This window comes from Canis aureus, chromosome X (genome assembly GCF_053574225.1).
Source record: "Canis aureus isolate CA01 chromosome X, VMU_Caureus_v.1.0, whole genome shotgun sequence".
Lineage (NCBI taxonomy): Eukaryota > Metazoa > Chordata > Mammalia > Carnivora > Canidae > Canis > Canis aureus.
Genome location: NC_135649.1, coordinates 79,692,635 through 79,715,875, shown reverse-complemented (window position 1 = coordinate 79,715,875; position 23,241 = coordinate 79,692,635). Strand labels below are relative to the sequence as shown.

Sequence of the window (23,241 nt, the reverse complement as noted above, 5' to 3'; positions counted from 1 at the left end):
TGCCACGTAGTTCTTCAATCCATGTCAACCTCCAATGGCCACTGGAAAATATTTAGAGTAAGAGCTAACATCTAACACAAACTGGTTTTGTAGCATGGAACTGTGCAGTAAACAGAAATGTGATTTCAACAGCAATCACTTAGATGGAAGCTCGACAGGACTGGATTCAGGGTACTGTATGGAAACAGTACTCTCAGCCTCCCTAGTACAGCACCCAGCATGTCAGGCTCCTAGCTGAAGGTCCTGGGTTTGTGCATCAGCGAAGGCATCAAACTGTTGTCACTTCTCCACCTTCACAATGGAGAGAGAGGCCAGGTGGCAGGACAAACAGGACCATTCCCCTGCCCCAGTAGTTCCCAGACAAGCTGTCCACATAAGTCAGAAACCAGGAACTTTTAAAAAATGCACACGCTGTGATCCACACCCAGCGAATCTCGTTTAGTGTGGCCACAATGGTGCCCAGGAATCTGTGATTTTTAACTCTGCCTAGGAAACTGTCAAGAACTTTATTAAATCCCTTTGGCAGCAAGCCGGTCTCCAATGGAGTGACTCTTTCCCGACAGACATGCACATGAGAAGACCAGCCTGAAAGCACGCAGGAAGACAGGACTTAAGGAACACAGCATGAGAGTCAAACCCAGGGCAGGGCAGTGGATTTTCTGAGAAGACATCACGCTCCCACTGGCCTTTCTCCCTGAAGGCTTCACTATTGATCTCAAATCTATTCCCTTCATGGCCGGCCGGTGGGAGTGGTGACAGGAGATGACATTTTGATCCCATGATGGCACAGACTTTTCTAGGGGACCATGTAACTCATATGATGTGAGGTCATGTGATCTCTTATCCCCATCTCCTCTCAGCCTTAGGTTTGTTCTTGCACCCACATTCCAGTCCACATCAGCCTGGAACAACCAGAACTTGGGGCAAACGTCTTCCCTTCACCTGCCAGAAACCTGCCCCTGACCTTCAGAGATCGTGTCCCTCTTCTTTCAACTGTACTTCTGTGGTCTCATCTGCTGTCCCAAACAGGACAGTAGCTTAAAGCCCTAGCCCAGCCCCTCACTCTGCTGTCCCTACGTGGGAAAGCCTTCTCATCAATGAGGAGAACCCCAGTCCCAGGAGCTAAGAGCCATAACTACCATCAAACCATCCTGGGCACTGACATGCCATGGCACTGGTGACCCTGAAACAAACCTTTACCTCACAGCCCAGCTGTCCCTGAAACATTTTCTTATCACAGTAAGCAAACAGAAGAGGAAGGGGCCCGGAATCCTTACTGGGCAGTACTGTGCCCTACCCCACACTGCCATGCTATTTCCCCTGACCAAAGCCAGGCAAGGACCGCAACATTCTTATCCTTTGGCTGTGAATAAGAGGTTTTGGGGGGTACCTGCATAAAATCACCTTCCTGTGGTTTAAAACCACGGAATACTTCATATCTAAACGAAAACACTGGTGCATTTTGAAAATTTCAGAGGGCATTTTGATTGTTGAAATGATGAAAGGGAGGTACTGGCATTTAGGAAGGGAAAGTTGTAGGGATGCAAACCTTTTCTGCAGAGACTTCAAAACACTGGATTTACCGTAAGTGGAACTTCCTTGTAAATGAGGGAAACGTGCATGTTGTTCCACCTGGAAACAAACCCAAAACCCTGGACTATTTTGGAAAACAATCAGCTCAGGGAGGATTCTTGGCTTTGAGTCTGCGACCACATGCCCGTATCACTTGATATCTGTGGCTGTGCATGGAGGAAGGAGAATGAGGGGAATGCAATTGTATGGACCTGATGGATCTTCTCCAGGATATGCTGGGAAATATCAGGATAAGCGGGAGATGTTCATAACGTGAACATCTGCCAGGAGTGGCTGAACAAAATGAGCTTAACCACTGCCGCTTTGTCTCCATGTCTGTCTCCCTCACCAGACTCTTACTCCTTCTTAGAAGGTTGGAAACATGCCCAGTTCATCTTGGTGTCCTCAGGGCAAAGGACCCGACACTTGGCAGGAGACCAGTCCACGCTCGTGGAATTGAAGTAAACTGGGAATGGCTGGACCCGGTGTCATAATGATGAACCATATGACACAATCATGTCCAGGCTGAACCATGTCAGGCTGCAGAGGGTGGGAGGGAAGTGCCACAGATCTTGGACTTAGGAGCCATGCAACAGGGTAAGTCCAGCCTACAGTACTGATCTCCCTTCTGTCCCTCAGGGGTCCTAGATTTAACCAGTTACAACAATTCTAACCATAAAGGTCTAACGCAGAAAAAGAGATAACTTTACTGCTTAAGTTTTTGCATGAACCTTGTTTTTAGCTGGCCCAAGGCCCAAATTCAGGCACAGCACGCTCTGGTCAGGAAGCAGAAGCTGACCTGAAAGTCTTCCAGGCTGAGGCAGTGTCGGGCTAGTCAGAGCACACACACACACATACACACACACACACACACACACACACACACACACAGGAAGTCTAACCCCAGTGGGCACACGGGATACTCCTGAAACAGAGTTTACAACTGTTAGGGAGCCCAGAGCCAGACATACAGGGATCAGGCAACACAGCTCACCAGGGCCCCGCTGTGGCCTCCCACTCTGGGACCTTCCCCTTTAGGACTTCCTGTCCAGTCGGAATATTCATTTGAGCTCTTGGTTTCAGAGGGCTGTCTGGAGGCAGTCAGCTCCAAAAGTTTGTTCTGTACACAACACCAGTTCACCCTCTTTCTGAGGGCGGAGGTCATGTAGAGGTATTGTGGCTACAAATCCCAAGAGCTGGGGCTGGGCCTGCTGTCCCACAGTCTGCACTCTGGCAGGTGTGGCTGTAGGTGCAGCAGCCAGTCTGCATTCAAAGTGCTCACAGCAGCTTGGAAGGACTGTACTGCGAGTATTTCTTTAAAAAAAAATAGCAAGTTTCGAGGAACCATTTGGGCAAACAGAGGACATTAAATGTCTTTGCTTCCTTCCCTTGAGTCTCCCCAGGTGCCAGGCTTGTGTGTTCTCCACGGTTACAAAATCAGTGTGTACAATTCTGAAATTGAACCTTTATATTTCTTTACTCATCCCCTACTCTCCTCCAAACTTTTTGTATGGAGGGGCTGTTATCAAAAGGGACAAAAGGGGGATGCCTGGGTGGCTCAGCGATTGAGCGTCTGCCTTTAGTTCAGGTCGTGATCTTGGAGTCCTGGGATCGAGGCCCACATAGGGCTCCCTGCATGGAGCCTGCCTATGTCTCTGCCTCTCTCTCTCTCTCTCTCTCTCTCTCTCTCTCTCTGTGTGTGTGATTTACATGAATAAGTAAATTTTTAAAATCTTTAAAAAACAAACCAACAAAAAAAACCAAAAGGGACAAAAGTATTTCCGTAGAAAAACCTACTACATAACGATAAAGTCTCATGATCATCAGGAATTGGTCAGGATGAAATTCTGACTTTTCAAAATTTTCAGCATGGATTTCCATCGCCTCCTGTTCCTTTTGTCTCTCTCATTTACGCAGCCACCAGGCTACAATAGGTGGTTCCCTGGCTGGGAGCAGCTGCATTGAATAGTGGCCCTGCCTCACACCTTCAATCAATTTTCTCATACATCCAGACGCCAACAGCCACAATGTCAGAAGCCATTTTGAAATCCTCCCTTTTCCCCTCTCACTGAAAGTTTATCGAAACTCAGAGCAGTAGCCTGACACTTACCAGGTGACCATACAAGGGCCAGAGGACATCCTTGTTGGAATGCTGGGAGGGGCAGCCACAGCAGCAATAAGCAAGCTGAAGAGAAGGCTGGAGTGCTCCCGCGCCGCCCCCCGCCCCCCACCCCGTCTTTGCCTCTAGTTTATGGAAAGCTCTTTCTGGCTCAGGGAACTGATTAGATTCGTTTTCTCCCACTTGGGAGGAGAGAACAAGTTGAACTTTCAACATTTTTGGCTGACCCAAAGTTCATCTTTGGGAAGGTTTGTATCCTTCTTCCTGGCCTTGAGAAAATAAAGACCCAAGTCATATGGTGGCTACACTTGTTCCCTCATATCATCCAGCATGGCTAAAGCAGCCAAGGCACACTGTGTGCTAACAGCCCTGGAGTTGGCTCTTTTGTTTTTACATTCTTTAACATTTCCTTCTCAGAACAGCTCAGCTGCTGTTTCATACCATGGGTACATCTATAGTCACCAAGGCACCAAAGGCTTATCATCTCTATCACATCATCCTTCCCTTACTCAAAGAAGTCTTTGACCATATTCTAGCGAGTCAAGGTCTTCTTGCTAGTGTGTCCCATGGCTGCCACTACTGTTTCAGATGTCCCAAGACCACCCTTGCTTTTGGTGAATCCCCAGAAGGACCCAAAGGACTCAGCATACAGTCATCTTCAAGGCTAAGATTTATTACACCAGAGGACCCAGGGGAAAAAGTGCCCTGGGTAACATCTGGAGGAAATCAGGGCAAGCTTCCACGAGTCCTTTTCCCAGTAGAGTCACATTACTTGGGCCTCCAGCAAGAAATCACAACAGCTCATGTGAAATGTTACCTACCAGGGAAGCTCATGACTAACACAGTGTCTGAGGGCTGTTTTGGGGGCTGGTCACATAGGCACTCTCTGCCTAGCATGTACCGAGATTTCAGATTCCCAGAAGGAAAGCAGGTGTTTAGCATGAAACATACTGTTTGGAAAGTTCAGGAAGAATAAGCATCCTGCTCAGGTAGGGAATGGTGGGAAACTTTCTGAAATTCAAGTTCCTGGCTTCAAAGAGAGGGCCAACATGCTGATCTTTGCAAGGACAGTAGAGTCAGGCCTGCTACGTTAACTCTTCTCTGCACAACAACCAACAGCAAAGCCTCAAAATACATAACCAAGTCAGACAGCACTGAAGGATAAATGAACAAATCTACAAAAGATAGCTGTAGAGTTTAACACTCTCTCAGTAATATACAGAAGGAACAGAAAGAAAATTAGCAACATGTGGGTGAACTGAACAGCACCATGCACTACCTGGATGGAAGTGGCAAGTATAGAACCCTTCACATAACAACAGCAGAATATACATTCCTTTCAGTGCATATGGGAGTTTCCCCAAGGTACACTGCATCCTGGGTCATAAAACACATATTACGAGTTATAAAATTGTTGAAATCAGAGAGAATGCTGTCTGAGCAAAAGAGAAAAACTACAAATACGTAAGAAAAAGTTAAGACGAAAATCACCAAACACAAGGAAATTATACCATATGCTTCTAAATAATCCATGGCACAAAGGGCAAGTCTCAAGGGAAATTGGAAAATGGTTTGGATACTAACCCTTCATCAGATGACTCGAATGGAAATGAAGATACAACATATCCGAATTTGCAGGATGCAGCTACAACAGTGTTTAACAGTACATGTACAGCATCAAGTGTGTGTATTAAAAAGAATAAAGGATCCAAATCAATAATGAAAGCTTCCACCCTAAGAAACTAGAAAAAATAAAAATAAACTCAAAGCAAGCAAATAAGGGAAATAGACATTAGAGCAGATATCAGGAAAAGAACAGAGATATCGATGACACCAAAAGCTGGGGGGCGCCTGGGGGGCTCAGTAGGTTAAGCATCTGCCTTTGGCTCAGGTCATGATCCCAGGGTCGTACTCCCTGCTCAGCGGGGAATCTGCTTCTCCCTCTCCCCTCCGTGCTACTCGTGCTCTCTCTCTCTCATGCTCATTCTCTCTCTCTCAAATAAATAAATAAAATCTTTTTTTTTAACTCCAAAAGTTGGTTCTTTGAAAAGGTCAATGAAATTCATTAATTTCTATCCATACGGACACAAAAAGAAACATAAGTTAAGCAAAGACACAACTTACCAATATTAGAAAAGAAAAAGGTTACAGGCTCCACAGAAATTAACAGGATTCTAGGTCTCAACCGATACCAAAAGAATGGGATTGTCCCCTGCATATTTTCAGACCATAATGCTTTGAAACTGGAACTCAATCACAAGAAGTTTGGAAGAAACTCAAACACGTGGAGGTTAAAGAGCATCCTGCTAAAAGAAGAATGGGTCAACCAGGAAATTAGAGAAGAATTAAAAAGATTCATGGAAACTAATGAGAATGAAGACACAACCCTTCAAAATCTCTGGGATACAGCAAAAGCAGTCCTAAGAGGGAAATACATCGCAATACAAGCATCCCTCAAAAAATTGGAAGACACTCAAATACACAAGCTAACCTCGCACCTAAAGGAACTGGAGAAAGAACAGCAAATAAAACCTACACCCAGCAGAAGAAGAGAGTTAATAAAGATTCCAGCAGAACTCAATGAAATAGAGACCAGAAGAACTGTAGAACAGATCAATAAAACCAGGAGTTGGTTCTTTGAAAGAATTAATAAGATAGATAAACCATTAGCCAGCTTTATTAAACACAAAAGAGAAAAGACTCGAATTAATAAAATCACGAATGAAAAAGGAGAGATCACAACCAATACCAAGGAAATAGAAACGATTTTAAAAACATATTAGGAGTAGCTATATGCCAATAAATTAGGTAATTCCAATCTAGAAATGGATGCACTTGTGGAAAACCACCAACACCCAAACCGGAAAGGCAAGAAATAGAAAACCTGAACAGGCCAATAACCAGGGAGGAAATTGAAGCAGTCACCACAAACCTGCCAAGACACAGAAGTCCAGGGCCAGATGGCTTCCCAGGGGAATCTATCAAACATTTAAAGAAGAAACAATACCTATTCTACTAAAGGTGTTCCGAAAGATAGAAAGGGACGGAATACTTCCAAACTCATTTTATGAGGCCAGCATCACCTTCATTCCAAAACCAAAGACCCCACCAAAAAGGAGAATTATAGACCAATATCCCTGATGAACATAGATGCAAAAATTCTCAACAAGATACTAGCCAATAGGATCCAACTGTACATTAAGAAGATCATTCACCAGGACCAAGCAGGATTTATCCCTGGGATGCAAGACTGGTTCAACACTCGTAAAACAATCAATGTGATTCATCATATCAGCAAGAGAAAAAACAAGAACCACATGACCCTTTCAATAGATGCAGAGAAAGCATTTGACAAAATACAGCATCCATTCCTGATCAAAACTCTTCAGAGTGTGTGTCCTTCTCCGATTGACTTATTTCACTCACCATAATACCCTCGAGTTCAACATTATATGGTCTCATTCATTTGGGGAATATAAAAAACAGTGAAAGGGAATAAAGGGGAAAGGAGAAAAGTGAGTGGGAAACCTCAGAAAGGGAGACAGAACATGAGAGACTCCTAACTCTGGGAAAGGACCTAGGGGTGGTGGAAGGGGATGTGGGCGAGGGGGTGGGGGTGACTGGGTGACGGGCACTGAGGGGGGCACTTGATGGGATGAGCACCGGGTGTTATTCTATATGTTGCCAAATTGAACACCAATAAAAAAAAAAATTATAAAAAAAAAAACCTCTTCAGAGTGTAGGGATAGAGGGAACAGTCCTCAGCATCTTAAAAGCCACCTACGAAAAGCCAACAGCAAATATCATTCTCAATGGGGAAACACTGGGGCCTTTCCCCTAAGATCAGGAACACGACAGGGATGTCGACTCTCACCACTGCTATTCAACGTAGTACTAGAAGTCCTAGCCTCAGCAATCAGACAACAAAAAGAAATAAAAGGCATCCAAATTGGCAAAGAAGAAGTCAAACTCTCCCTCTTCGCAGATGACATGACACTATACGGAGAAAACCCAAAGGATTCCACTCCAAGATTGCTAGAACTCATACAGAAATTCGGCAGTGTGGCAGGATACAAAATCAATGCCCAGAAATCAGTGGCATTTCTATACACTAACAATGAGACTGAAGGAAGAGAATTTAAGGAATCAATCCCATTTACAATTGCACCCAAAAGCATAAGATACCTAGGAATAAACCTAACCAAAGACGGGAAGGATCCATACCCTAAAAACTACAGAACAGTTCTGAAAGAAATTGAGGAGAACACAAAGAGATGGAAAAATATTCCATTCTCATGGATCGGGAGAATTAATATTGTGAAAATGTCTATGCTACCCAGGGCAATTTACACATTCAATGCAATCCCTATCAAAATATCATGGACTTTTCTTCAGAACGTTGGCACAAATCATCTTAAGATTTGTGTGGAATCAGAAAGGACCCCGAAGAGCCAGGGGAATATTGAAAAAGAAAACCAGAGGTGGGGGCATCACAATGCCGGATTTCAAGTTGTACTACACAGCTGTGGTCATCAAGACAGTGTGGTACTGGCACAAAAACAGACACATAGATCAATGGAACAGAATAGAGAACCCAGAAATGGCCCCTCAACCCTTTGGTCAAGTAATATTCGACAAAACAGGAAAGACTATCCACTAGCTAAAGGACAGTCTCTTGGGGATTCCTGGGTGGCTCAGTGGTTTAGTGTCTGCCTTCGGCCTGGGGCATGATCCTAGAGACCCGGATCAAGTCCAACATTGGGCTCCCTGCATGGGGCCTACTTCTCTCTCTGCCTGTGTCTCTGCCTGCCTCTGTCTGTTTCTCAAGAATAAATAAATAAAATCTTTAAAAAAATTATTTTTTTAAAAAAGGACAATCTCTTCAATAAATGGTGCTGGGACAATTGGACAGCCACGTGCAGAAGAATGAAACCAGACCATTCTCTTACACCATACACAAAGATAAATTCAAAATGGACGAAAGATCTAAATGTGAGACAAGATTTCATCAAAATCCTAGAAGACATGGGACACCTGAGTGGCTGAGCAGTTAAAGTGCCTGCCTTCAGCCCAGGGCGTGATCCTGGAGTCCCGGGATCGAGTCCCACGTCAGGCTCCCTGCATGGAGCCTGCTTCTTCCTCTGCCTGTGTCTCTGCCTCTCTCTCTCTCTCTCTCTCTGTTCTCTCATGAATAAATAAATAAAATATTTAAAAAAACAAAAAAAAAAAATCCTAGAGGACAACACAGGCAACACCCTTTATGAACTCGGCCACAGCAACTTCTTGCAAGATACATCCAGGAAGGCAAGGGAAACAAAAGCAAAAATGAACTACTGGGACTTCATCAAGACAAAAAGCTTCTGCACAGCAAAAGAAACAGTCAACAAAACTAAAAGACAACCTACAGAATGGGAGAAGATATTTGCAAATGACCTATCAGATAAAGGGCTAGTATCCAAGACCTATAAAGACCTTATTAAACTCAACAGCAAAGAAACAAACAATCCAATCATGAAATGGGCAAAAGACCTGAACAGAGATCTCACCGAGGAAGACATAGACATGGCCAACAAGCACATGAGAAAATGCTCCGCATCCCTGGCCATCAGGGAAATACAAATCAAAACCACAATGAGATACCACCTCACACCAGTGAGAATGGGGAAAATTCACAAGACAGGAAACAACAAATGTTGGAGAGGATGGGGAGAAAGGGAAACACTCTTGCACCGGTGGTGGGAATGTGAACTGGTGCAGCCACTCTGGAAATCTGTGTGGAGGTTCCTTAAAGAGTTAAAAATAGATCTGCCTTATGACCCAGCAATTGCAATGCTGGGGATTTACCCCAAAGATACAGATGCAGTGAAACATCAGGACACCTGCACCCCAATGTTTATAGCAGCAATGTCCACAATAGCCAAACTGTGGAAGGGGCCTTGGTGTCCATCGAAAGATGAATGGATAAAGAAGATGTGGTCTATGTATACAATGGAATATTACTCAGCCATTAGAAACGACGAATACCCACCATTTGCTCAACGTGGATCGAACTGGAGGGTATTATGCTGAGTGAAGTAAGTCAATTGGAGAAGGACAGTCATTATATGGTTTTGTTCATTCAGGGAATATAAAATATAGTGAAAGGGATTATAGGGGAAGAAGAGGGAAACATCAGAGAGGGTGACAGAACACGAGAACCTCCTAACTCTGGGAAACGAAAAAGGGGTAGTGGAACGGGAGGTGGTCGGGGCAATGGGGTGACTGGGTGACGGGCACTGACAGGATGAGCAAATCGAACTCCAATAAAAAATATACAAAAAAGTTAACAGGATTCTAACAAAATAACTCTATGGACCTACATTTGGCAACTTAGATGAAACAGAGAATTGCTTGAAAGGCACAAACAAAGCTCAACCAGGAGAAGGGGCAAGATGGTGGAAGAGTACGGTCCCCAAGTCACCTGTCCCCACCAAATTACCTAGATAACCTTCAAATCATCCTGAAAATCTACGAATTTGGCCTGAGATTTAAGGAGAGAACAGCTGGAATGCTACAGTGAGAAGAGTTCACACTTCTATCAAGGCAGGAAGATGGGGGAGGGGGAGGGAGAGAGAAATAAAGAAACAAAAGGCATCCAAGGGGGAGGGGCCCTGCGAGGAGCCGGGCAAAGGCCGGGGCGAGTGCCCCCAGGACAGGAAAGCCCCGTCCAGGAGAAGCAGGAGCTTCACCAATCTTCCCAGGGCGGAAAGGCGCTCCCAGGGAGTTAGAGCAGGACCCCAGGAGGGCCGGGATGCCCACAGGCTCCCTGGGACACTAACAGACACCTGTGCCCCAGGGAGAGTGCGCCGAGCTCCCTAAAGGGCTGGAGGGCGCACACGCATTGACCCGGGAGCAGCTCGGAGGGGCTCTGGCAGCGGCTCCGCGGAGAGGGGCCTGCCCTGCCGGGAGCGCAAATCCAACAGCACAGGCTCGGGAGCACAGGGCACCGGGGACACAGCCCAGGATCCGAACTACCCCCGGGGACAGGCAGAGGCCAGGAGGTCCCAGGACAGCAAGGACACTCCTGCCCCAAGCTGAGCAGATCAGCGGCCCCGCCCCCTGAGCCTCCAGGCCCCTGCAGGAGAGCTCCAAAGTTACTGCGGGAGCTGAATCCAGGGCTCCAGAGCTGGCCTCACAAGGTAAACAACCCGCACTGAGCCTCATGGTGGCCTCACCCGATAAACAGGATAAACAACTCACTGAACCCTGAACCAGGCAGGGGGCTGAGCAGCTCCCCGAAGTGCTAACACCTGAAAATCAGCACAAGAGGCCCCTCCCCCAGAAGACCAGCTAGAGGGACAAGTTCCAGGGGAAGTCAAGGGACTTACAGTATACAGAATCAGAAGATACTCCCCCAAGGTTTTTTTTTTTTTTTTTGCTTTTGGATTTCTGTTTGCTTCCCCCACGCTTTTTTTTTCCTTTCTTTTTCTTTCTCTTTCTCTTCTCTTCTTTCCTCTTTTTTTCTTCCTTTTTTCTTTTTTCTTTTTGTCTTTTCTTTCCTTCTTTCTCTCCTCTCTTTTTCTCCTTTTCCCAATACAACTTGTTTTTGGCCACTCGCACTGAGCAAAATGACGAGAAGGAAAACCTCACCTCAAAAGAAAGAATCAGAAACAGTTCTCTCTCCCACAGAGTTACAAAATCTGGATTACAATTCAATGTCATAAAGGCAATTCAGAAGCACTATTATAAAGCTACTAGTGGCTCTAGAAAAAAGCATAAAGGACTCAAGACACTTCATGACTGCAGAATTTAGATCTAATCAGGCAGAAATTAAAAATCAATTGAATGAGATGCAATCCAAACTAGAAGTCCTAACGACGAGGGTTAACGAGGTGGAAGAACGAGTGAGTGACATAGAAGACAAGTTGATGGCAAAGAGGGAAACTGAGGAAAAAAGAGACAAACAATTAAAAGACCATGAGGATAGATTAAGGGAAATAAACGACAGCCTGAGGAAGAAAAACCTACGTTTAATTGGGGTTCCCGAGGGCGCCGAAAGGGACAGAGGGCCAGAATATGTATTTGAACAAATCATAGCTGAAAACTTTCCTAATCTGCGAAGGGAAACAGGCATTCAGATCCAGGAAATAGAGAGATCCCCCCCCCCCTCTAAAATCAATAAAAACCGTTCAACACCTCGACATTTAATAGTTAAGCTTGCAAATTTCAGAGATAAAGAGAAGATCCTTAAAGCAGCAAGAGACAAGAAATCCCTGACTTTTCTGGGGAGGAGTATTAGGGTAACACCAGAACTCTCCACAGAGACCTGGCAGGCCAGAAAGGGCTGGCAGGATATATTCAGGGTCCTAAATGAGAAAAGCATGCAACCAAGAATACTTTATCCAGCAAGGCTCTCATTCAGAATGGAAGGAGAGATAAAGAGCTTCCAAGACAGGCAGGAACTGAAAGAATATGTGACCTCCAAACCAGCTCTGCAAGAAATTTTAAGGGGGACTCTTAAAATTCCCCTTTAAGAAGAAGTCCAGTGGAACAATCCACAAAAACAAGGACTGAATAGATATCATGATGACACTAAACTCATATCTTTCAATAGTAACTCTGAACGTGAACGGGCTTAATGACCCCATCAAAAGGCGTAGGGTGTCAGAATAGATAAAAAAGCAGGACCCATCTATTTGCTGTCTACAAGAGACTCATTTTAGACAGAAGGACACCTACAGCCTGAAAATAAAAGGTTGGAGAACCATTTACCATTCAAATGGTCCTCAAAAGAAAGCAGGGGTAGCTATCCTTATATCAGATAAACTAAAATTTACCCCGAAGACGGTAGTGAGAGATGAAGAGGGACACTATATCATACATAAAGGATCTATCCAACAAGAGGACTTAACAATCCTCAATATATATGCCCCGAATGTGGAAGCTGCCAAATATATCAATCAATTAATAACCAAAGTTAAGACATACTTAGATAATAATACACTTATACTTGGTGACTTCAATCTAGCTCTTTCTACACTCGATAGGTCTTCTATTTTTTTTTAATTTTTATTTATTTATGATAGTCACAGAGAGAGAGAGAGGCAGAGACACAGACAGAGGGAGAAGCAGGCTCCATGCACTGGGAGCCCGACGTGGGATTCGATCCCGGGTCTCCAGGATCGCGCCCTGGGCCAAAGGCAGGCGCCAAACCGCTGCGCCACCCAGGGATCCCTCGATAGGTCTTCTAAGCACAACATCTCCAAAGAAATGAGAGCTTCAAATGATTCACTGGACCAGATGGATTTCACAGATATCTACAGAACTTTACATCCAAACGCAACTGAATACACATTCTTCTCAAGTGCACATGGAACTTTCTCCAGAATAGACCACATACTGTGTCATAAATCGGGTCTGAACTGATACCAAAAGATTGGGATCGTCCCCTGCGTATTCTCAGACCATAATGCCTTGAAATTAGAACTAAATCACAACAAGAAGTTTAGAAGGACTTCAAACACATGGAGGTTAAGGACCATCCTGCTAAAAGATGAAAGGGTCAACCAGGAAATTAAGGAAGAATTAAAAAGATTCATGGAAACTAATGAGAATGAAGATACAACCATTCAAAATCTTTGGGATGCATCAAAAGCAGTCCTGAGGGGGAAATACATCGCAATACAAGCATCCATTCAAAAACTGGAAAGAACTCAAATACAAAAGCTAACCTTACACCTAAAGGAGCTAGAGAAAAAACAGCAAATAGATCCTACACCCAGCAGAAGAAGAGAGTTAATAAAGATTTGAGCACACTCAGCGAAATCTAGACCAGAAGAACTGTGGAACAGATCAACAAAACCAGGAGTTGGTTCTTTGAAAGAATTAATAAGATAGATAAACCATTAGCCAGCCTTATTAAAAAGAAGAGAGAGAAGACTCAAATTAATAAAATCATGAACGAGAAAGGAGAGATCACTACCAACACCAAGCAAATACAATCGATTTTAAAAACATATTATGAACAGCTATACGCCAATAAATTAGGCAATCTAAAAGAAATGGACGCATTTCTGGAAAGCCACAAATTACCAAAACTGGAACAGGAAGAAACAGAAAACCTGAACAGGCCAATAACCAGGGAGGAAATTGAAGCAGTCATCAAATACCTCCCAAGACACAAAAGTCCAGGGCCAGATGGCTTCCCAGGGGAATTCTATCAAACGTTTAAAGAAGAAACCATACCTATTCTACTAAAGCTGTTTGGAAAGATAGAAAGAGATGGAGTTCTTCCAAATTCGTTCTATGAGGCCAGCATCACCTTAATTCCAAAACCAGACAAAGACCCCACCAAAAAGGAGAATTATAGACCAATATCCCTGATGAACATGGATGCAAAAATTCTCAACAAGATACTAGCCAATAGGATCCAAAAGTACATTAAGAAAATTATTCACCATGACCAAGTAGGATTTATCCCCGGGCACAAGGCTGGTTCAACACTCGTAAAACAATCAATGTGATTAATCATATCAGAAAGAGAAAAACCAAGAACCATAGGATCCTCTCATTAGATGCAGAGAAAGCATTTGACAAAATACAGCATCCATTCCTGATCAAAACTCTTCACAGTGTAGGGATAGAGGGAACATTCCTCGACATCTTAAAAGCCATCTACGAAAAACCCACAGCGAATATAATTCTCAATGGGGAAGCACTGGGAGCCTTTCCCCTAAGATCAGGAACAAGACAGGGATGTCCACTCCCACCACTGCTATTCAACATAGTACTGGAAGTCCTAGCCTCAGCAATCAGACAACAAAAAGACATTAAAGGCATTCGAATTGGCAAAGAAGAAGTCAAACTCTCCTTCTTCACCAATGACATGATACTCTACACAGAAAACCCAAAAGACTCCACCCCAAGATTGCTAGAAGTCATACAGCAATTTGGTAACGTGGCAGGATACAAAATCAATGCCCAGAAGTCAGTGGCATTTCTACACAGTAACAATGATACTGAAGAAAGAGAAATTAAGGAGTCAATCCCATTGACAACTGCACCCAAAAGCATAAGATACCTAGGAATAAACTTAACCAAAGAGGGAAAGGATCTATACCCTAAAAACTACAGAACACTTCTGAAAGAAATTGAGGAAGACACAAAGAGATGGAAAAATATTCCATGCTCATGGATTGGCAGAATTAATATTGTGAAAATGTCAATGCTACTCAGGGCAATTTACACGTTTAATGCAACCCGTATCAAAATACCATGGACTTTCTTCAGAGAGTTAGAACAAATTTTTTGAAGATTTGTGTGGAATCAGAAAAGACTCCGAATAGCCGGGGGAATTTTAAAAAAGAAAACCATAGCTGGGGGCATCACAATGCCAGATTTCAGGCTGTACTACAAAGCTGTGGTCATCAAGACAGTGTGGTACTGGCACAAAAACAGACACATAGGTCAATGGAACAGAATAGAGAATCCAGAAGTGGACCCTGAACTTTATGGTCAACTAATATTCGACAAAGGAGGAAACACTATCCACTGGAAGAAAGACAGTCTCTTCAATAAACGGTGCTGGGAAAATTGGACATCCACATGCAGAAGAATGAAACTAGACCACTCCCTTGCACCATACACAAAGATAAACTCAAAATGGACGAAAGATCTAAATGTGAGACAAGAGTCCATCAAAATCCTAGAGGAGAACACAGGCAACACCCTTTTTGAACTCGGCCACCGTAACTTCTTGCAAGATATATCCACAAAGGCAAAAGAAACGGAAGCAAAAATGAACTATTGGGACTTCATCAAGATAAGAAGCTTTTGCACAGCAAAGGATACAGTCAACAGAACTCAAAGACAACCTACAGAATGGGAGAAGATATTTGCAAATGACCTATCAGATAAAGGGCTAGTTTCCAAGATCTATAAAGAACTTATTAAACTCAACACCATAGAAACAAACAATCCAGTCATGAAATGGGCAAAAGACATGAAGAGAAATCTCACAGAGGAAGACACAGACATGGCCAACACGCACATGAGAAAATGCTCTGCATCACTTGCCATCAGGGAAATACAAATCAAAACCACAATGAGATACCACCTCACACCAGTGAGAATGGGGAAAATTAACAAGGCAGGAAACCACAAATGTCGGAGTGGATGTGGAGAAAAAGGAACCCTCTTACACTGTTGGTGGGAATGTGAACTGGTGCAGGCACTCTGGAAACCTGTGTGGAGGTTCCTCAAATAGTTAATAGACCTGCCCTACCACCCAGCAATTGCACTGTTGGGGATTTACCCCAAAGATACAGATGCAATGAAACGCCGGGACACCTGCACCCTATGTTTCTAGCAGCAATGTCCACAATAGCCAAACTGTGGAAGGAGCCTCGGTGTCCATCGAAAGATGATGGATAAAGAAGATGTGGTCTATGTATACAATGGAATATTACTCAGCTATTAGAAACGACAAATACCCACCATTTGTTTCAACGTGGATGGAACTGGAGGGTATTACGCTGAGTGAAATGAGTCAACTGGAGAAGGACACACATTATATGGTCTCATTCATTTGGGGAATATAAATAATAGTGAAAGGGAATAGAAGGGAAGGGAGAAGAAATGGGTAGGAAATATCAGAAAGGGAGACAGAACATAAAGACTCCGAACTCCGGGAAACGAACTAGGGGTGATGGAAGGGGAGGAGGGCGGGGTGTGGGGGTGAATGGGTGACAGGCACTGAGGGGGGCTCTTGACGGGACGAGCACTGGGTGTTATTCTGTATGTTGGCAAATTGAACACCAATAAAAAATAAATTTATTATTAAAAAAAAGACAATTTACAAATTAAAAAAAAATAAAGCTCAACCAAAAACCAAAGAACAAAAAAATCACCCGGATAATCTGAAAAACACATTATTTACTTTTTTTTTTTTAATTTAAACACATTCAAGAATGAAATTCCAGGCCGTGATTTTCTTTGGAAAATCGTACCAGACATTTAAGAAGAACTAACAGCAATTCTACATAACCCCCTCAAGGAAATAGAAGAGAGGGAACATTTCTCAAATCATTTTATCAGATTAGCATTACCCTGATACCAAAATCAGAGAGAGTACGAAAATCACATTCAATAATATATAAAAAAAAAATAATAATACAATTTGACCCAACTGGGCTTATCCTGGAACTGCAAAGGCAGTGTAGTATTCAACAATCAGTTAATAGGGCTGCCTGGGTGGCTCAGTCGGTTAAGCGTCCAACTCTTGGTTTTGGCTCAGGTCATGATGATCTCAGCGTCCTGGGATGGAGCCCCATGTTGGGCTCCGTGCTCAGCGGGGAGTATGCTTGTCCCTCTCCCTCTGCTTCCTTCCCCCAACCCTCAGCTCACACTCACACACACACACACACACACACACACACACTCTCTCTTTCTCTTAAGTATAAGTAAATCTTTTAAAAAATAATTAGTAAATCATAGTAGTAATTATTAGTAAATAATTAGTAAATCATATAAAAAAAGAACATGATCACATCAATTCATGCAGAGAAAGCATCTGACAAAATTCAACAGCCATTCATGAAAAACGCACTTAGCAAACCGGGAACAGAAGGGAGCTTTCTTAACCTGGATATAAAGCATCTTACAAAAATACCTACACCCTCCATCCTTCTTAATGGAGAAGGACAGTGTGCTTTCTTCCAAAGACCAGGAATGAGGCTAACATATCCACTCTCCCCTCTGTTATTCAATATTTGCTGGAAGGCCTAGCCATTGCAGAAAGGAAAGAAAAAAGAAAAATCAAGAAGGAGGAAATAAAATTATTCCAATTCAGAGGTGACATGATTATGTACAGAAATAATCCCATGAAATTAAAAAAGAACCTCCTAGAACTAATAATGAATTCAACGTTGTAACAGCATACAAGCTCAACACAAAATGTCAAGCAAATTTCTACATGCTAGCAATGAGCGATTACATAACAAAACAAAAAGCCGAAACTACACATACCATACCATATTTACAACAGCCTCCTCCCCTCAAGCCTAGCAAAACACACACAGGATCCGTATGCCTTAAACGACAAAAAGCTGAGGAAAGAAGTCTAAGAAGACCTAAATAAATGGAAACACATACTGTGTTCATGGGTCGATAAAGTCAGTATCATTTAGATGTCAACAAGTCCCAAAGGGATCCATCATTTTAATACAATTCCAATCAAAACTCCCAGTAGGACTTTTTGGTAATATACACTGATAACGAAGTTTATGTGGAAAGGCAAAGGAACTAGAACGGTCAAATAATTTTGCAAAAGAAAAAGAAAATTGGAGGAGTAACACCAATTTTATGATTTACTATGCAGCAACAGCCAAGATATGGATATGACATTTGGGTCCATGGAGGGATCAACGGATCGAGAAAATGTGCCATAGATTCAGGATGAAATATTATTTGGCCGTTAAAAAAGGAAGAACATTCTGCCTTTTACAACTACTTGGATGGACCTTGAAGGCTTTATGCTGAGATATGTCAGAGAGACAAAGAGAAATACTGTATGTTCTCACATATGTGGACAACAAAAAAGCCAAACTCACAGAAAGAGATTAGAATCGTGTTTGCCAGAGGTTGGGGGGGGGGGGGGACACGTTGGTCTTGGGTACAAAATTCCAGCCAGAAGATAATTAAGTTATGGGGATCTATTGTAATATAGATAGCATGACTATCATTAATAATCCTGTATTATATAGGGAAAGTTAAGAGAGGACATCTTAAATGTTATCACCACAAGAAATGATAATTATGTGAAGGGACAGAGTGTTAACTAACCTCACATAGTGAATATTTCACAGTATATACATGTATCACATCATCACCTTGTACATCTTACATTTACTTAAGTTGTATATCAGTAGTATCTCAATAAAGCTGAAAAAATAAAATTATCCCCAGTATGTTCCAGTGGGAACCCTTCAGGCAATTTTCTGTGTCCTTCTGACATCACCCAATCCTTCCTTGAACTGTCCCTTATTCCTGGTACCATAAGCTGAGCCAGGCTCATTGGTCCTTTCCCTCTCCCATTCCAACACACATACATTCATACCTCTCTCTCTCTCAATCTATGCATATACGCACACATACACACTGAAAAGCATGAGTTCACGCGGAGACCTCCAATCCCAATGTAACACCTCAGCATTTGTTGTTTCCTTCCTTTCTGTATTTGAAATTCCCTTTTCCAAAAGTGAGAGTTGTGTCTCCCAATATCCTTACACATTTACTGAGTTGATGAACCCCAATGCATATAAGCCAGCCCTCTTGCACAACAGACACCCACCCCCACATGCTCTGATGAACCATTCTCTGACCTTGACTTCCATACAGCCCTCAAGTTGGGATCCTTGAGCCAGTCAGCCTTCTTCCCACCCAACCCCCAGGGACATCCTCCTCACCACCTTGGGCTCTGTCCCCAGGGCAGCCTGCTCTTCTGTACGGATGCCCTTCTCACCGTGCCTGGGCTCTGACTCCTCAAGTACAAGATGCCCCTACGCACGTACACTTGCCTTGCTCTGTAGCACCGAATGGCTTTAGGGATGAATGGGGAGGGGAAGGGAAGGGAAAGAAAGGGGAGAGGGAAGAGGTAAATATATCTCAATTTGATCAGTTAATTAAGGTGAATTGGGCCAAATCTGGGCAATATCATGAAGCCAGTGCTTTTTTTTTTTTTTTCCTCACTGCTCTTCAGCTTTCCCTTCCTGCCTCTCTTCTCTACCCCCACTTCTTTCTCAGTCCTGACCTCCATCAAGTGTAGAAACGTAATGAGGGTCATGACGCCTGTATTAACGCTTATAGCAGCTGGCTGGCTAACAGCCAGCGTGGACGGTGTCCACCCTGGAGCTCTGACACTTAAGCCCTCTGTCTCTTGTGACAGAGCACAAGGTTTCCCCCTCTTTTAGCAATTTCAGGGTAAGCAGGAGAGCAGATTCTACATACTTCTTGGATCCTTGTGTCCTCTGTCTGTAAAATGGGGATGAAGACCACCTCCCTCCCAGGTTGTGGGAGAAACAGAGACAGCAATACCAGACACCTTTTGATTCCAACCCTAGTGATGAGGGTTTTTACCAGCATCACAGGACTCCTTGATATCCGGGAACACACCCAGTGGATTTCCCCTGAGCGCTGATGCGCTTGCTGTACCTTCTGCCTGCAGTGATCTAACAATGCAGGTAGTTCCACAGCCCTGCTCCTTCACTTCCTTCGCTCTCTGCTCAGTCACTACCGTCTGAGGGAGTCCTTCCCTTCATCACCCTGAATAGATAACAACATGCTCCCTACATGCTCTGTTCTCTAACCGGCCTTATCTTTCTATGTAGCACTTGCCCCTCTGGTAGTCAATATAGACGTACTGGCTAAGTCTACAAAATGCGAGATGTTGTCAATTTTGTCTTGTGTTGCATTCCTAACTCCTAGAAAAGTACTCAGGCACACGGCAGGTGATCAGAAAATTCATGGGGAAGGATGGCTGGGAGTCAAGACCTTTACACACACTTCTAAGTTGTACAGGTACCTTCCAAGACAGTCCCTGGCCCCACTTTATTGAAGAGGATACATACTTAGGCTTCAGGAGACAGGTGACTTGTCCGATGACACAGAACCAGAATTTGGGGCTCTGGGGCTTTGGCATCCTATCTGCCACGTTCCCAAACCCTCAGTTCCTGGACAAAGACCTCACAATCACAAGGGTAAAAGATTTTACTTCCGAGACACAGACGCCAAACAGCTGAGATACCCAGAGACAACAAAGAGAGATCACTGAACACAACCTAAAAAAGATTCCAAAAATCTCTGCACAGAGAGTTCACAACTCGAGCCACAGGCTCCCCAAAGCAACAGAAGCCATACACACGGAGTCTACTCTTGCACCCCAACAGACCAACGTCTTCATCTAGAACACAACAGACATCTGCTCAGATAGGTCACATCCTAGAGAGACTCCCAAACCATGCAGACACCTCCCAAGCTCATGGAAAGACCTCAGAAAACAGAAATAAGTTCAAGTAACTCAGAAACATCACAGAACCTTCAGATAAAGCCCCCAGACAAATCAGAGAACCTACACCTTGGATACAGACTCCCAAACAGCTCCGATGCTTTATACCTTAAGACAATGCCCCCACCCCAGGCAGCTCAGAGATATCACAACTTGAAACCCAGAATCACAAACAGCTCAGAGACCTCACACCCTAGGGTCCAGACGCCAACATAGAGATCTCAGACCCAGGGACACCAATGCACAAAAAGCTCAGAAAGTGCACCCCCAGATGAACAGGCACATCAGCCTAAAAGACCTTATCCCATAGCGTACACAATCCACTCAGACGGCATATCCCACTCACTCACAATCCCCCCAAAGGCTCAGAAACATCTAATGTACCCAAACTGCATCAGTACTGTCCTATCTATAGCGATACACATCCCCAAACTGCCTGACACTTTCCTTCCTAGACAGGGACGCCAAACAAGCGCACAGACCTCGCCCTGGACATTAATTGATTGCATCTGTACGATTGACAGTGCCGTGCCAGACGCACCCGCCTAGGCTTGTGACTGAGTTAGGGCTGAACAAGGCTGGAAGAGCTCACGTGAAGACGGCACGGTCACCGCGCGCGTCCAGCGCCAGACACTGGCTACAAGCCAGATGTTGCGCCGAACCTCACCACCAACTGGGACAGCATCTTCAGCCCCTCGAGGCAGTCGGTCGGTGAGTAGTTCGACTCGGGAGAGAAATTCTGAAAGGCCACACACAGGTACACGCTCGCACAGACAGACACAGACACAGACGCGCGCGCGCGCACGCACGCGCGCACACACACACACACACACACGGAGGCACGCATGCACAAAAACCACACACAGACCCCTCACCCTGAGCTCCCGCTCAGCCATGGTCTTGCCTGTTCCAGCCAGAGGGCCAGTGGGAACTGGCTAGGCGAAGACGGGGGCGGGGACTAGGGGGTTTATCCGGGGGCAAGGTGCGCCCCGGAAGGGCCTTCTCCCGCAATCTCGCCGGGACCAATCACCGCTTAGAAAGTATCTGACCCCGCCCCATACGTCGGAGAGCCAATCTCACACCCTGTTGCTGCCCAGCTGGACGAGACCAAGTAGAAACGGAGGGGTGGAGTCGGCGATGTTAAAATGGAGGTTGCCACCTCAGACTGGGTGTCCACTCGGGCTCAAATGCGTCAGGAGAATGGAATGGGACGGATGGGGAAGTACCCGGAGGGGCTCCTGGCGCCTGCGCTGGAAACCGTGGCTGATGCCACACGCGGGGTATGCCGACCCTCGGTGTTGTCCCATACCCAATGGATTATTCTAAAATCGGACGCCCCTGCCCTAGTGGTACCTCCCTCTAGGTGTGGGAGGTCCTACCTCTGTGCCCCTGAGAGGTTCGTCCAGTGACTCTTCCTGTTCCATCTCGCGCGCCCCTTGGTGGTGCGAACCTGGAACGGCTGGCTGATGGAGACAACCCGCTATGGGCCATTCTAAACTGGCCCCAAGGGGAGGGAGGGCAAAGCCAGGGTGCACACCCCACAGCTCCCTGCAGTCTTGGACTCGGGAGAAAATCTTCCGAAGCTGAAATTTAACTCCCTCCAATGGCCGCCATTGCAACAGGGAGCGTTACAAGCGATTTTCATGTGCTGGGCGTTGTGCTGGCTTTTGTCTCCCCAGGGAATGCAGAATGGGTCTAGTGGGGGAACCGGGCAGGACGGATTAGAGCACTGGACTGTGGTAGGGGCCTGGTGTGGGACAGGTCTCTGTGGTTGACTATCGGTAATAGATCAGAAGGAGAGCAGGAGCTTTGGTTCTCTTAAGGAAGGGGCCATCTCCCAGGAGGCCCGAGGACACTGAGAGAGTGAGATCATGTCCGCCGAGTTCATCACCATCCTGTCGCCCCTGAATATGTTCCCTAGGAAAATACTTTGGCGTGTGCAGCTATGGGTCTCACCACAGCCTTGCATTTATTTATTCATTCTCTTATTCATTCATTAATTCCCTCCAAGTTAGGTGTCAGGTAATAGTATGGATATTAGGAATACAATCCTCTGGAAATAGAAAAAAAAAACACACAAGAAAACCTTGGTCTCATAGAGCTTACGTTCTGTTGGGATCATACAGCACAAAAATATAAGAAGTTGTCAGGCAATTGCTGCGGTTAAATTTAAATCGGAATAATGAAATAGAGGGGTCAATTTCTAGAAACAGGTCAAGGAAGGTCTTTCAAAGCATGTGATCCCTGAGCGGACACCTAGAGGAGATGAATATCTGCAAGAAAAGTATCCCAGACAGAGGTAGGAGCCAGTGGAAAAGTGCAGGAGTGGACATTAGTCCAGGCTGTATGAAGTACAGTGAGGAGGCCGGTGCGGCTGGCTGAGCACGGTTGAGGGAGAGAGGTGATGGGGCCAGATCCTGTAGCACCTTCAGGGCCATGGTGAGGGCTTTGACTTTAACTGTTTGAGTCATGGAGGTTTGGGTTTTGGTTTTTTTGTATGTTGGTTTGG

At 44.7% G+C, this 23,241-nt stretch overlaps 1 protein-coding gene across 13 annotated transcripts in view; it reads right to left on the bottom strand.

Moving 5' to 3' along the window:
- Positions 1 to 21,764, bottom strand: part of FAM156A (family with sequence similarity 156 member A) — a 67,447-nt gene extending 45,683 nt beyond the window's left edge. For 8 of the 13 annotated variants that reach the window (XM_077888360.1, XM_077888362.1, XM_077888356.1 and 5 more), the window contains exon 1: positions 21,608 to 21,763. Coding sequence is in view for 1 of the 13 variants with exons in the window: in XM_077888352.1 (XP_077744478.1) it covers positions 21,608 to 21,628 (21 nt within the window). In the remaining 12 variants the exon portion in view is untranslated. Of the gene's footprint in view, positions 1 to 21,607 lie in introns of all 13 variants that reach the window. The other 5 variants (XR_013374759.1, XM_077888358.1, XM_077888352.1 and 2 more) reach the window with 5 other exon arrangements.
- Between the last annotated feature and the right edge of the window lie 1,477 nt (positions 21,765 to 23,241).